This window comes from Vicugna pacos, chromosome 27, assembly GCF_048564905.1.
Source record: "Vicugna pacos chromosome 27, VicPac4, whole genome shotgun sequence".
NCBI lineage: Eukaryota > Metazoa > Chordata > Mammalia > Artiodactyla > Camelidae > Vicugna > Vicugna pacos.
In genome coordinates this window covers 13,660,875-13,673,608 of record NC_133013.1, presented here as the reverse complement: position 1 = coordinate 13,673,608, position 12,734 = coordinate 13,660,875, and the positions used below count along the sequence as shown (strand labels likewise).

The 12,734-nt window shown below is 50.2% G+C and overlaps 1 protein-coding gene across 4 annotated transcripts in view; it reads left to right on the top strand.

Moving 5' to 3' along the window:
- CHD2 (chromodomain helicase DNA binding protein 2) overlaps window positions 1–6,930 on the top strand; it is a 92,533-nt gene extending 85,603 nt beyond the window's left edge. For all 4 annotated transcript variants that reach the window (XM_006198482.4, XM_015234409.3, XM_031691871.2 and 1 more), the window contains 2 exons: window positions 2,058–2,304; window positions 6,286–6,930. In XM_006198482.4, coding sequence (XP_006198544.1) covers window positions 2,058–2,304; window positions 6,286–6,619 — 581 coding nt within the window. In that variant the 3' untranslated portion in view covers window positions 6,620–6,930. The remainder of the gene's footprint in view (window positions 1–2,057; window positions 2,305–6,285) is intronic.
- Window positions 6,931–12,734: the final 5,804 nt, after the last annotated feature.

The following is a 12,734-nucleotide window of genomic DNA, read 5'->3' as shown; positions in this document are numbered from 1 at the left end:
TTCTGCGCTTGGGAATCTTACACCTTCTAGTCCTCATTGCTTTGGCTGCTCTTTGATGTCTTTAAACAGATTATTTTCTGATTATCCGGCACTTCTTACTGTTCTGGGCAGAGTGTAATTCTGCTGCAGCTACTGTAAATTACCTGGAAACAGAAGCTCCGTATCTTAGTTCGAAATTAATTGGTCGCCGTTTTATTGGGAGGGAAAAGGTAATGAGTGTACAAGACAGTGGGGAGGTGTTTCCATGCTCTTAGATCCAGTTGTACTGAGTATAAATAAATCTTAGATTAGTTGTACTGAGTTTTTTTTTTCCTGGGATTAGACTGGTTTTGTGTCCTTCATGTAATGTCACTGATTTTATGTTCTGATCCTTTCAAAGTACTTTTCTTATTAAGCCAAATGCAGTCTTTTATTTATTCCTTGGATTCCTTCACCCCCCTCTTTTTAATAGTACTTCCTCCTACCTCATGGAAGGTTCAAGAAAAAATAAAAGTACTGTTTGCTTTCTCTGGAAATAAGTGACTGACTTGGCTGGAGTTGAAGCGTCTGCACTATGCCACAGACACTGACAGCCCATTTGACATTTTTCTGTTTGGTTTGAAGCCGTCTTCACATGATCCTTTCATGTTGTGAAGGTGTCTCTCTTTGTTGTTTGTGAATTCTTAGGTTGAGTAGTCAAACAGTTTTTATTTCTTGGTTCTCTGGCCTGCTCCACCGTAGGTCAGCAGTGAATTTAAGCCACGGGTTGATAGTACATTATTTTGATGATATAAATTTCTAAGGTGCACAAGTTCCTTAATGGTATTACTCTTTGACTCTAGAAAGATGCTGGAGGCCAGCGAAATGAGTCAAGAGAGATTTATTTGGTAGCATGCCTTTGGTCTTAACAAACTATAGAAGGTGGATCTCCCCTGAGGCCACATAGTTCCTTCTGGTTAAGCCCCTAACAGCTTCCTAAGACTTGTAACGAAGTACTACACATTGGGTGGCTTCAAACAACAGAGATGTGTCCTCACAGTTGTGGTGGCAGAACTCTGAAGTCAGGATGCCAGCAGGGTTGGTCCCTGCTGGGGGTCCAAGGGAGAATCTGTTCCACACTTCTGTCCTGGCTTGTGAGTGCCTGCCAGCAGTCCCTGGTGTTTGACTTTTGGCTGCATCTCTCCAGTCTCTGCCTCCGTCTCTCCATGGCCTTCCTCCGTCTATCTCTTCATCCCAGATCTCCCTCTGCCCTTCTCTTAGAAGGAAATCTGTCGTTGGCTTTAGGTCCCAACCTAAATCCAAGGCGATCTCAACTCGAGATCCGTAGTTACAACTGCAAAGACCTTGTTTTCAAGTCAAGTCACAGGATAGGTTCCAAGTGGACATACATTTTGGGGACCACATTTCAACCCGCTATAGCCTCCATTCCTGGATTTCTGTGTTTTCTGATTCAAACAAGTGTGATTCTTCTCCTCGGGGAAAAAGGGAGGCTACAGAAGCTGAGACAAATTTCAGTTTGGCTCTGTCCTGGAGACTTAACAGAGTCCGGAGTAAGAGGCATCACGTTATAGGAGAGTGCCGTTCCTTTGGAGTGGGCCGAGGAAGAATAGTAGGGTCAGTCAGGGCAGTCTGGTAGGGTTTTCAGGGACCAGGCACACAGCTCATGGTACCAGCAGGTAGATAAACTTTAGATGTGTAAACGGAGGCTACTGCCTTGTGGCTGTGAAACTCAGCAGTGCCTTTTTCCGAAATGTTTGTAGTGTTTTTGTTTGTTTTTGAGTGAAGTCTCATTCTAAGGGTCTGTCCCAGATTGGAAGGTAAGCAGGTGTAGAAAATGAAAAGCAGTAATTCTTAAGATTTCAGAAGGAAAAAAAGATAGTGAACTTTCTTTTGCCTTAAAATTTTGGGGAACAAATGTGAAGACTCGTCATTATGTTAACCAGCAGCAAAAAGGTCAAGAAGGAGGAAGTGTAATGCTTGTTTGTAACCTATGTCATCAGCCTTTTTCAGTTGAAACCAGTGGAAGTGAAATGCAGCCATTTCTTAGAGTCATGAGATCATCATTTCTTTCCCTGCAGATCGAGGTGACTGGCAGAGGGAAAGAAAGTTCAACTATGGTGGTGGCAACAGCAACCCACCCTGGGGCAGCGACAGGCACCATCAGTACGAGCAGCACTGGTACAAGGACCACCATTACGGGGACCGGCGACACATGGACGCCCACCGTTCGGGGAGCTACCGCCCCAACAACCTGTCCAGAAAGAGACCCTATGACCAGTACAGCAGCGATCGAGACCACCGGGGACACCGAGATTATTACGACCGGTATGCAGAAGGCCTTCAGAGACCAGGCACTGACCTCTGCCAGGGGCTTGCTGTTCATGGGGAGAGAAACGGGCAACATAAACGTAATGAATGTACCCGCCAGGTGCTCTTTCTCATCACGTGCCAGGCATGGTCCCAAGTCTGGGCCAGCGTTTTCTGCCATCAAAGCACCTTCAGAATATTGGGGAGAAGTTGTGATTTGGGCAGCAGACATTGTGTGCTGAGCGGATGGCTGAAAGGAGGGGTTTTTGAGTTTTTCCTGAGGGCTGAAGAGGAGGGGAGGCTGGCGATTTCTGGCTTTGGGCCCCAAGGAGTCAGCTAAGCAGAGAGAAATGAAATAGGCTTCAGCGGCCCAGGCCAATGATGGGCATCCAGGAGGGGATGCCCGGAAGGTTAATAGGTTGGATAGTGGGAGGCCCTTGAATGCCAAGGTACAGGTTTTAAGTATTACACTCTGGGTCAGGGCACCATTTGCGGTTTCATCATTACACTTGGGCAGGAAGAGTTCTCTGCCTTCTCTGAGGAGATTTAGAATGGTAGCCATATAATAGAGTCAGCAACCAAAACTTATAAGCCCTGTGCTAGGCTCTCGACCACGCTGGGTGGCTGGGGTTCCGGGGTTGGTCCCCGCCTGTGGTCCTCGCCTGCGCGGAGCCCGCAGTTCAGGGGTGAAAGCCTTTCGAGGTTGTGCCGCCTTTGCTACGACTGTGTGATATGACATCACGAGCCAGGGTTTCGTGAGAGTAATTGTGAGAGTTAGCACATGTAGGAAGGGCGAGAGAGGTTTTACCTATTCTTCTGAATTTCAGGACATGGCTGTGTTTTAACTTCCTGGCAGCTTTGGCTTTCCCTAGGCTAAACACGCACTTGGGACTGCGCCTTGAATTTAACGTAGGAAAATGTCGTGCAAACATCTCCATGTCCTGCCTTCTTTTCGGAAGATCTGGTAATACCAGGCTGCATTAGCATAGCAGCCGTGGCTGAATAGTGGCTGCTCCTGTGAGGAGGGGTCTGTCCCCTGCCCCCCCACCCTTCTGTAGTGCTGTGTCGGGCTCCGGTGGGCGTTTGGCCTGCATTCCTTTGTGCAGATCTGCATTTCCGTTTCATCTGCCTGAAGGACTTGTGTTTTAGTGTGGTGATAAATTCTTTTAGTTTTCCTATGTCTGAGCAAGTCTTTATTTTGCCTTCATTTATGAAAGGTGTTTCTGCTGGGTATAAATTTAGAGACTGACCCTTCCTTTCAGTACTTTAAAGATGTTCCTCTACCCTTTTCTGATGAAAAATCTGTCATCTTTGTTCCTCTTTACATAATGTGTATATTTTTTCTTAAATGTTTCTTGTGCTTAGGAATTCTTGGATTGGGTAGATTTATCATCTTACCAGATTTGGAGATTTTTTTTTTTACTATTATTTCTTCAAATACTTTTCTCTGTTCCCCTACTCTCTCCTCTGAAGATTCTGATTACACCTATATTAGGCTGCTTGAATGTGTCTCACTGATGCTGTGTTTTTTTTAATTATGTTTTTTCTTTGTTTCTTTTGGATAGCTTCTATATAGCTTTGTCTTCAAGTTCACTAATATTTTCTTTTTTAATGTCTAATCTGCCTTAAGGCTCATTTGGTATATTTTGCTTTTTTTACATTATAGTCTTATCTCTAGAAGTTGTATTCCAGTCTTTTTTTTTTTTTTTAACTTTTCACGTCTCTCTTTGACCTTTGTGAAATCTGGTATACGGTTCAAACCTGGTTTTTATATCCTTGTCTGCTAATTCTGTCAGTTGGAGCAGTTTCAATTGATTGCTTTATCTCCTCATTATGGGTCTTATTTTCCTGGCTTTCTTCCATGCCTGGTAATTTTTGATTAGATACCTAGTTGAGTGCTGGATATTTCTGTATTTCTATAAACATTCTGGAGCTTTGTTACGGAACACAGTTGGGTTACTTGGAAACAGTTTGGTGCTGTCACATCTTGCCGTTGGGGGTTGTCAGGCAGAACTGAAGCCGGGCGCAGGCAGGGGCCCATTGCTCCCCCCACCGAGGAGAGGGCTCTCCTGGTGCCTTACCAGTGCCCTGCTACCCTGAGCTTTTTCGGGCTGGCACCTCTCAGCCTTCTCAGTGGTTTTCTCGCTGCTGGCCTTTGGGTAGTTTCCTCACATACACACGCTGAGCACGGTTCAGCAGGGGGAGCCTTTGCTGATCTTTGCACTTCTTTCTCTTCCTAGAGCTCTCCTGTGCTCTGTTCTTAGAGCTCCAGCTGTCCTGACCCCTCTACCCTCACCCCGAAGCTCAGGTCTGCTGGGATTCTCCTGATCTCCCCTTCTCTGTCCCTGGAAACTGTCTTAAAACAGTAAGGGGGGTGATTGTGAGGCTCATCTCATTAGTTTCCCATCCCCCGGGATCACTGTTCTTTGTTGCCTGACATCTGGTGTCTTGAAAGCCAGTGCTCCATACATTTTGTCCCTTTCTGGTTGTTTCAGGCAGGAGAGTAAATCTAGTCCCTGTTACTCCATCTTGGCTGGAACCTGGTCAGTCTCTCTCTTTTTTCCCTCCCTTCCCATCTCCTTCTCTCTCCCTCTCTCTCTTTTTTTATTGAGGTGAAATTCATGTAAGATAAATGGTTTTAAAGTGAACAATTCGGTGACATTTAGTCCATTCACAGTGTTCCGCAACCACCACCTGTATCAAGTTCCAAAACACTTTGATCACCCCAAGGAAAACCTGTAACCACTCAGTAGTCGCTCTCTACTCTTCCCTCTCCCCAGTTCCTGGCAACCACCAATCGTCTGCATTCTACTTCTGCGGATTTACTTATTTGGGATATTTTGCATAGATGGAATCATACAATATGTGGCCTTTTGTGATGGACATTTTTGAACACTTAACATAATGTTTTAGAGGTTTGTCCGCATTGTAGCATATTATCAGCAGTTCCTTTCTTTTCATGGGCGAATAATATTCAACTGTATGTCTATGCTACATTTTGTTTCTCTATCCATCCATTGATAGGCATTGGAGTTTTTCTGTTTTTTGGCTATTGTGAATAGTGCTGCTGTGAACATGGTCTGTAAGTGTTTACTTGAATACCTGTTTTCAGCTCTTTTGGATATGTACCTAGGATTGGAATTGTCAGTCATGTGGTAGTTCTGTTTAAGTTTTTAGGAACCACCAAACTGTTTCACATTCCTCCCAGCTGTGGATGAGAATTGACGTTTTCCCACAATTTCACCAGCATTTGTTTTCTATTTTTCGAGTGCAGCCATCCTAATGGGTGTGAGATGGTATCTCATTGTAGTTTTGATTTGCATTTCCCTAGTGATTAATGCTCATTAAAGATGTTGAGCATCTTTTCATGTGCTAAGTAGCCATTTGTGTATCTCCTTTGAAGAAATGTCTGTTGAAGTGCTTTGCCCATTTTTTTAACTGGACTGTTTGTCTTTTTATTGTTGCTTACACAAACTCTCTGTTAATAGTCTAACAAGCAGTTTGCCATGGCTCTGACTAAAAATTTTTAATATTCTTCACATTGAGTCAATTTTAAAATAATTTGATTAACCCGGTCCTTATTGTTGGCTGTTAAGGTTGATTGTAATTTTTCCTGTTACTAATAACTTGCAAAATCATTTCTGTGGCTCTTTTTCTCCTGGGCTGGGTCAAGGAATATGAAAATGTTTGTAGATCTTGCCAGTTTTCCTGAAGGGCATATGAGTTTACAAAGCCATCAGTGATTCAAGTGTGTACTTGTTTCATTGCAGGCTTGGTGAGGCTTATGTCATTTCGTAGGCTGTGTTTTGCCAATAAGTATAAAATAGCCCTTTGTTACTATTCCAGTTTTGTTTTTTCGGTTCCTAGTAATGTAAGTATTTGCCTCTGAGTCCTTGGAAGTGTCCTTAAATGTGAATGCACGAGTAAGAGTCAGTGGACGATGAAGGAGGGTGGGAATCCGGCTTTCGTCTTCGGCTGATCCTTGAATGTCTGTTTCAGGCACCATCACGACTCCAAGCGCAGGCGATCCGATGAATTTAGGCCTCAGAATTACCACCAGCAGGATTTCCGACGAATGTCTGATCACCGCCCCCCGATGGGCTACCATGGCCAGGGACCCTCGGACCATCATCGCTCTTTTCACACAGACAAGTTGGGGGAGTATAAACAGCCCCTGCCCCCGCTGCACCCCGCAGTCTCAGATCCTCGCTCGCCCCCTTCTCAGAAGTCTCCTCACGATTCCAAGTCACCCCTGGATCACAGATCTCCTTTGGAGAGATCACTAGAACAGAAAAACAACCCAGATTATAACTGGAATGTTAGGAAAACATAAAGGACAGCTTGGAAAGAAGGGGAGAGCAAGAGTCATAAGCACCTGGATGTTTTTGGTCTGATCCCACAGGAGCCAGGCATCTAGACCAGTGAGTGGAGTTTCTGGACACGCTGCTGCCGTCAGCTCGCCGGCTGGAGGAGCACTTCAGGGAGTGGGAGGCTCTGATTCGGTCACCACTCCTGCACTTTGCACCCCATCCCATTCCAGCCTGGTCCTGGCCTCCCACTCTGATGGGTGCTAGGAGGAAGAGGGGACTTTCTGTGTGCCAGTTTCACAGGCTGTCTCCCAGTGAAGGAAGAAGGGATCTCGGAGCCGTGAACGTTTTATTGCCAGGGTCAGTGCGCCCTGGACCTCGGTGCGGGGGTCGGGGAAGGAGCGTGTGCATGAGGGCTGCCGGGACCTACTGGACAGCACGTGACTTGCTTCACTCGGACGTGACAGATGCTGCTGACGGGGAGCGGGGCGTAGGGGTGAGAGGGTGGGGTCTCGTGTCATAGGACTTGAAGGGGAGCAGGTACCCCCCTCGAATGTGTTCTTGGGAGAAAATGATGCTCAGGCCTCATTGTGTGACACCTGTGGTGCGGGGTGGGGTGGGGGGGGTGGGGGGAACAGAGAAGGGGAAGCAGTTTCCACGACAGCCACTTCCCCACCAACACTAGATTTTCCCACACTGTACATTTCAAAGGTTTGGTCTCCCACATGGGCCTCATTTGCCCCCTGTGCCAGGGAAGGTCGGGTCTGTGCAGTGACTTTTGAGGACTGAGGCGGCACTGGAGTTGGCGTGGGTTGGTTGGGAGCGGGCTGAATGTCGGGGTTAGGGAGTGGGGTGGGGGGAGCGTGGCTGGGGCACTGGAATCCCTGGTGGACTTCCGATTCCTGTGATGAGCGGTGAGGTACCGGGCCTGGAGAGGAGGGGGAAGTGGAAGCAGGCTTGCTGGCGGGCTGGATGCTGGCCAGACCAGGCCAGGGGTGCTGGGGAGGGGGCGGACGGGTTCCCAGCACGGGAGTTGGCAGTGCGGCCAACGGGGGAGGCTTCAACGTGGCAGTGGGTCAGTGTCTGCTGCTGCATCTTGGTTCCCTTTGCACAGCTTGCAGAAGTAGATTACATGGAATCACACGTCTCCTGCCACTTGTGGTGGGTAGACAGATAAAAATTAGTTACCTGTGGTGAACACGTTTCCACTGCTAGTTGGACATCGTTAGAATTGAACCCTTTTAGAGTGAGATCAAGTTAAGAGGATAAGTTAAATTTTTTCCAGACAGGAAGCATCCAGGGACAGGGTGACTGAGCTGTAGATAGTAAGGGTCACACTAGAGTCGAATTGAGTCAGGACGGGAGGCAAGGTGGTTGTGTCAACTAGGCAGGCTCCTTTCATTTCACTGGTTCTGGGGCCTTCCATCCTGTTCATTTTATACAGAGCTTGCCAGTATTGTTCAGAGTGTCCAGAGGCCTTTCTAGATGGAGACAGACTGACTGACTTGAACATACAGTGTGCCTGTAAGCGTCCAGGCTCAGAGCTGGTGGAAACCCTTCCACTGGGCGTTCACAGGGTTAAACTCCCCATCCTTACCCGTGGGGACTTCATAAAATCATCATCACTTTCTTGCTGCTGTCCTGGGCAGCACCATTAATGCCTTTACCAGGACCCTCCCACGTGGCATCACCCAGTGGAGCAGAGGTCTCTGCTGGGCTGTCGCTCTGTGCTACACAGGGCATCCTCCAGTTTGTCTGGGCGGAAGTCCACGGGAGAGACCAGGTCCGCAAAGCTTGTGTGGGGAGCTCAGAGGGCCCACCACCTCCTAGCCTGTCTCCTCCTGGCACTTGGGGTCGGTCATCCTGGGCCTGTACGATGTGTGCCCAGAGCAGAGCCCGAGGGACCGCAGAGGCGCCCCTGGCCACTGTCACCCCACTGAGGACGTGTGAGATCGCCCAGTGGGAGGAGATGGGAAGTCACATCTGCTTTGGCCACAGGTCGAGCTCTGGTTGACAGGACTGACATACCTTGTGTTGGCACTGCCCAGGCCAAAGAGGAAGGGCGGGCCAGCTTGCTGGTCCTTGAGCCATTCGACGTTGGTGGGGGTGGGCAGGGAGCGCCCAGCACGGCTTCCCCATGGGAAGTCAGGTCGCGTCTTCCAGCAGGGCAGCCCTTCCTTTCGTTCAGAGGAGGCCACAAGGAGTCATTGGAGGGCCTGCATTTCAGTCCTCACCAAGGTTTTATTTGCTCTATAGTCGTTAATAGATGTGAGTTACTCCCAAAGATGTCTCATGAGGAAAAAGGAGCTCTTTTCACTTTCAGGACTTTTGGTGCCATATGATGTAGCAGAAGGCAGTATCCGCCAGACCAGTGTTAAACTGAGGATGAGGAGTGCAGTATCCCCACGCAGCATCTACGCGAGGCCTTGGAGTGTGTTTGAAGAGGGGTTGGGAGAACGGAGGCGTTTCCTTGTGGCCCTAAGTCAGTATGAATATGCTTAGATCAAAAACAGAAGTTTGCACAGGTAGAAACTCCGGCTTGTGGATGGGAGAAGCTGCCCCGGAACCTGAGGGCGATACTCCATGGAGCCTGGCTTTCAGAGGTTTAACTACTAGGTAGGAATAGGGACTGAGAAAGAGGGGAGTTGGTACCACTCGAACCCGAACAGGCTTCACGTGTATGTCCCAACCCTGGGGAGGTGCCCCTGGACGCGTCCCCGCGGGCGGCCAGTGGGAGACAGCCGGGCTCTCCGCGGGGCCTGCGCTCACAGCCCTGGGCCCTCCTTGTAGTCATTCCTCCCGCCCTTCATCGGGAAAGCAGGACACTTGTCACATCGTGCTGCAGACACTAGCCTGGTACCTGCGAGCCGCATCAGGGTGCGCGGTGCAAACGCAGTTCAGTTCCGAATTCACACGGCGACGCTGAAATCCTACAGACCAAAACCCACTCGTCAGCAGGAGCGGTGACCCGGGGCCCGGCGCCGGCGGTCCTCCTGCCTGTGTGAGGGCTGCCGGCTCGGGCGAGGAGAGCCAGGCCGAGGGTCCAGGCTGCTTTAGTCCATCTGTGCCCCACTCAGCTGGGGACAGATGGGTTTTCTTTATTGTAAAATTGTGGACTTTTAAAAACCTGTTGACTAAACAGTAATTAATTTATATTTGTGAAAAATGCCACTGTCCTAGTGATTTCTGATGTAAATAATGTTGTTTATATAGTATGTATTAAATTTTCCTACATTGTAAAACTGCTGTACTTTTGATTCTTGTATATTAAAAAGTGTTACTAAGGATTTTTAGAATTGGGCGAACACGTTGCATTGCATCGGCGCGACCTGTGACCGTCCGGCCGCCTCGCCTCCTTTCCTCTGGTCTCTGGGTCATCAGGGCTGTTTGACAGCTTGTGAAATGAAGGTTTTTAAAGTTACATTCCCTCCCTGCCCCCGCCCCGCCTGGCACCAGCTGTGGTGGGTGCGGGACCTTACCCAACAGACTAGCATTATCTCCTAGTGGCTGAGGTTAACGATCCCTGGCCCAGCGCTGTCTTCTAAGCCCCGCGTCCCGCACTTGATGCTGCCCTGGAGGAGCTGCCGCCAGGAGGGAGCAGGGCCTCCCTCAGTTTGCTATATTGGTCTAGCCGGGGAGGTCCCTGTGAGACCAGGCCGGTGGGTGCCCATCCAGGCGGGGGTCCCTCAGCCCCCTCCCTCTATCCAAGGAAATAAAAACACCGCGTCTGCCAGCCTGCGGCCTTGAGGGTAATTGTAGAGTTGGGTTGTATATTCTTGAAGGGGGAAAGAGCACTTTATAATGGAAAGACTGACACAAATGATGTTAACTTGAGCAATTTGGCAGAGGGGCCGCCCCGTGCCTGCGAGGCCCAGACGGAGGAAGGGTGGCACAGCCTGCGGGCGGGGAGCCGTCTGAATAGGAGTCGGAGAAGTCGGCCAGGCCCAAGGGCTTTCACTGCTACTTAAGTGACTCTGAAACCAAACTTCAGTCTTGGTGAAGCTCTTAATTCTTGATGCCAAGTAAACCCCATGTGTCCACTCAGAGTTGAGGGGTTAGCTCCTGTGACTGTTGGCCCGGGACCCTTGGCTGCAGGGACCCCCGCCCGCCAGCCCGCCTGTGCTGGGGTTTTAATGCATGTAGTTGGTGTCAAAAGACTCAGAAAAGAGCCCAGGGTTCTTCCTTCCGATAAACTTAACACACAATCGTGTTGCAACTCACAGCTCGGCTGGAACAGCTTTGGGAAACTTTAAGAACAAGTGTAATAATCAGCTTGTGATTTACAATAGCAACCAGGCTGCTAAACTGACCGCTGCCAAAATGCCTGCCTTTTACTGGAAGGAGCAGGCCCAGGCCCCTCCCTGCTCCCTGGCGGGGCCTCATACATCTGGCATCCAGGCAAGTCCTCCCCAGTTAGCGCCAACAGAAAGGTCACTTACTGAAACAGTGGCTCTGGGTTCCAACCTGTGGCTCTTAAAGGAGCAGGACCAGGTTTGCCTCAGAGCAGCCCTGCCATCACGTTCTGAGTTTGGAAACCCACTTGGCCTGTGTCACCTCCTAACCTGCCTCTTGCGTCTGCTCTGCTCTGTCACGTGGGGAAGAGACATGGCCCAGCTTATCCTGTAGAAAGAAACCAGGGCTCTGGTGGTGCTGCCCCCACTGCTGGTGGTGAGGCCCTTCCCTGGGCTGGGTTTTGGGGGTTCCTGGTCAGTTCTGGGCTGGGTGACGGAGCTTTGCATGGAACACAGGCAAGTCCCTGACCTACAGGCTCCTGACCTCGAAGATGCACAGAATAGCAGCCACTTCTTGGGGCCGGAGCTGCCCCACGAAGGTTCGCATGTGCTATCTCTTTCTTAATTTCTTTTGTGACCCAAGAGAGAATTGTTACCAAAGCATCCTCCCCACTGACCCCATGCCCTGGGGTGGCCTTGGGGGGCGGGGATGGTCTAGGAGGTGGGTAGGGAAGTCTGTGGCTTGTCCTGTCCCTCCCTGTGTGCTGTAGGGCAGGTAGCCCTTTCACCTACATTTGCTCATAGAGGAGGCAGCTCTTAGGGTTAATGTGTTTTGGAAGTGAGAGCTCCAATAGCAGAAAAGGAAAAGGTTTGTTAGACCCCGGGGGCCACCCAGAAGGAGGCAGCGTTCATCAGTCCTTGGGTGGGGAAGGCACGGGTTGAGGAGGGGAGGCTGGGTTTACCTAGGACTCCGCAGCCCTCACCCTGGAGACAGCCAGACAATGGAAGCCGGGGAAGGGGGCTTCTGCAAAGCCTGCTCTGGGTGGAGATTAAACCCCAGGAGGAGGGCCCAGCAGGGACCAGAACCATCTAAACATGAAGGCAGAGACAGGCCCCCTCAAGGCTCACAGTCTGCTGGGGGAGACACACCTGGGACTAGACCGTCATGAGAGAGAGAGGTTTTCCCTGTGGGCCAAGCCCTGGTCTGGGTGCTGTGGACATACACATGGTGAACCAGACGAGAGCGTGCCCTCTCTGAGCTGATTTTCTGGTTGGGGGACTAGGGAGGCAGACCCCAGACAAGCAAACAACAGAGGACAAAAGGTCACATAAATGCCAGGGAGAGAAGAGCCAGGAGGTAAGCAGAGGGACAGGGCGCTGGAGGCTGAGCCTTGGGGAGGGGGTGCGGGAAAGGGGAGGATCAATGGCAGGCGTGGGTCCGGGAGGCGGACAGACCTGGCTTTGAATCAGCTGACACTCTTGGGCGAGTTAGCTGCCTCTCCAAGCCTCCAAACACAAAACAGGGTTCATGAGAGCCCCTTGCCAGGTGTGTAGCGTGAAGTGGGTCACTGAGGGGACCCCCACGATGAGCTCGGCATCTGTTGATGTTATCAGAGAGGGAGGCTTGGATGTCCTGAGTCGCTGGAGAACTGCGCATGGGAGAGACCACTCTTGCCACCCCAACTGGGGTCGGCCTTGTGTTTTGAGATCAGCTCCCGTTCTCTGACAGAGGTCCCTGAGTGAGTGTGATTCTAGAACTGTCCTGCAGAGGGCAGCAGATTTCCACTATAAACAGCCGGCCTGCAGTGCTGGGAAGGCTCAGCCCTCACTCCCCTGCCCCCGGGGTGCCACTCCCCTAGGCTGTGACCCCACACCTTGCCCCTGTTGGAAGTGTGACAGGGGTAGGGAA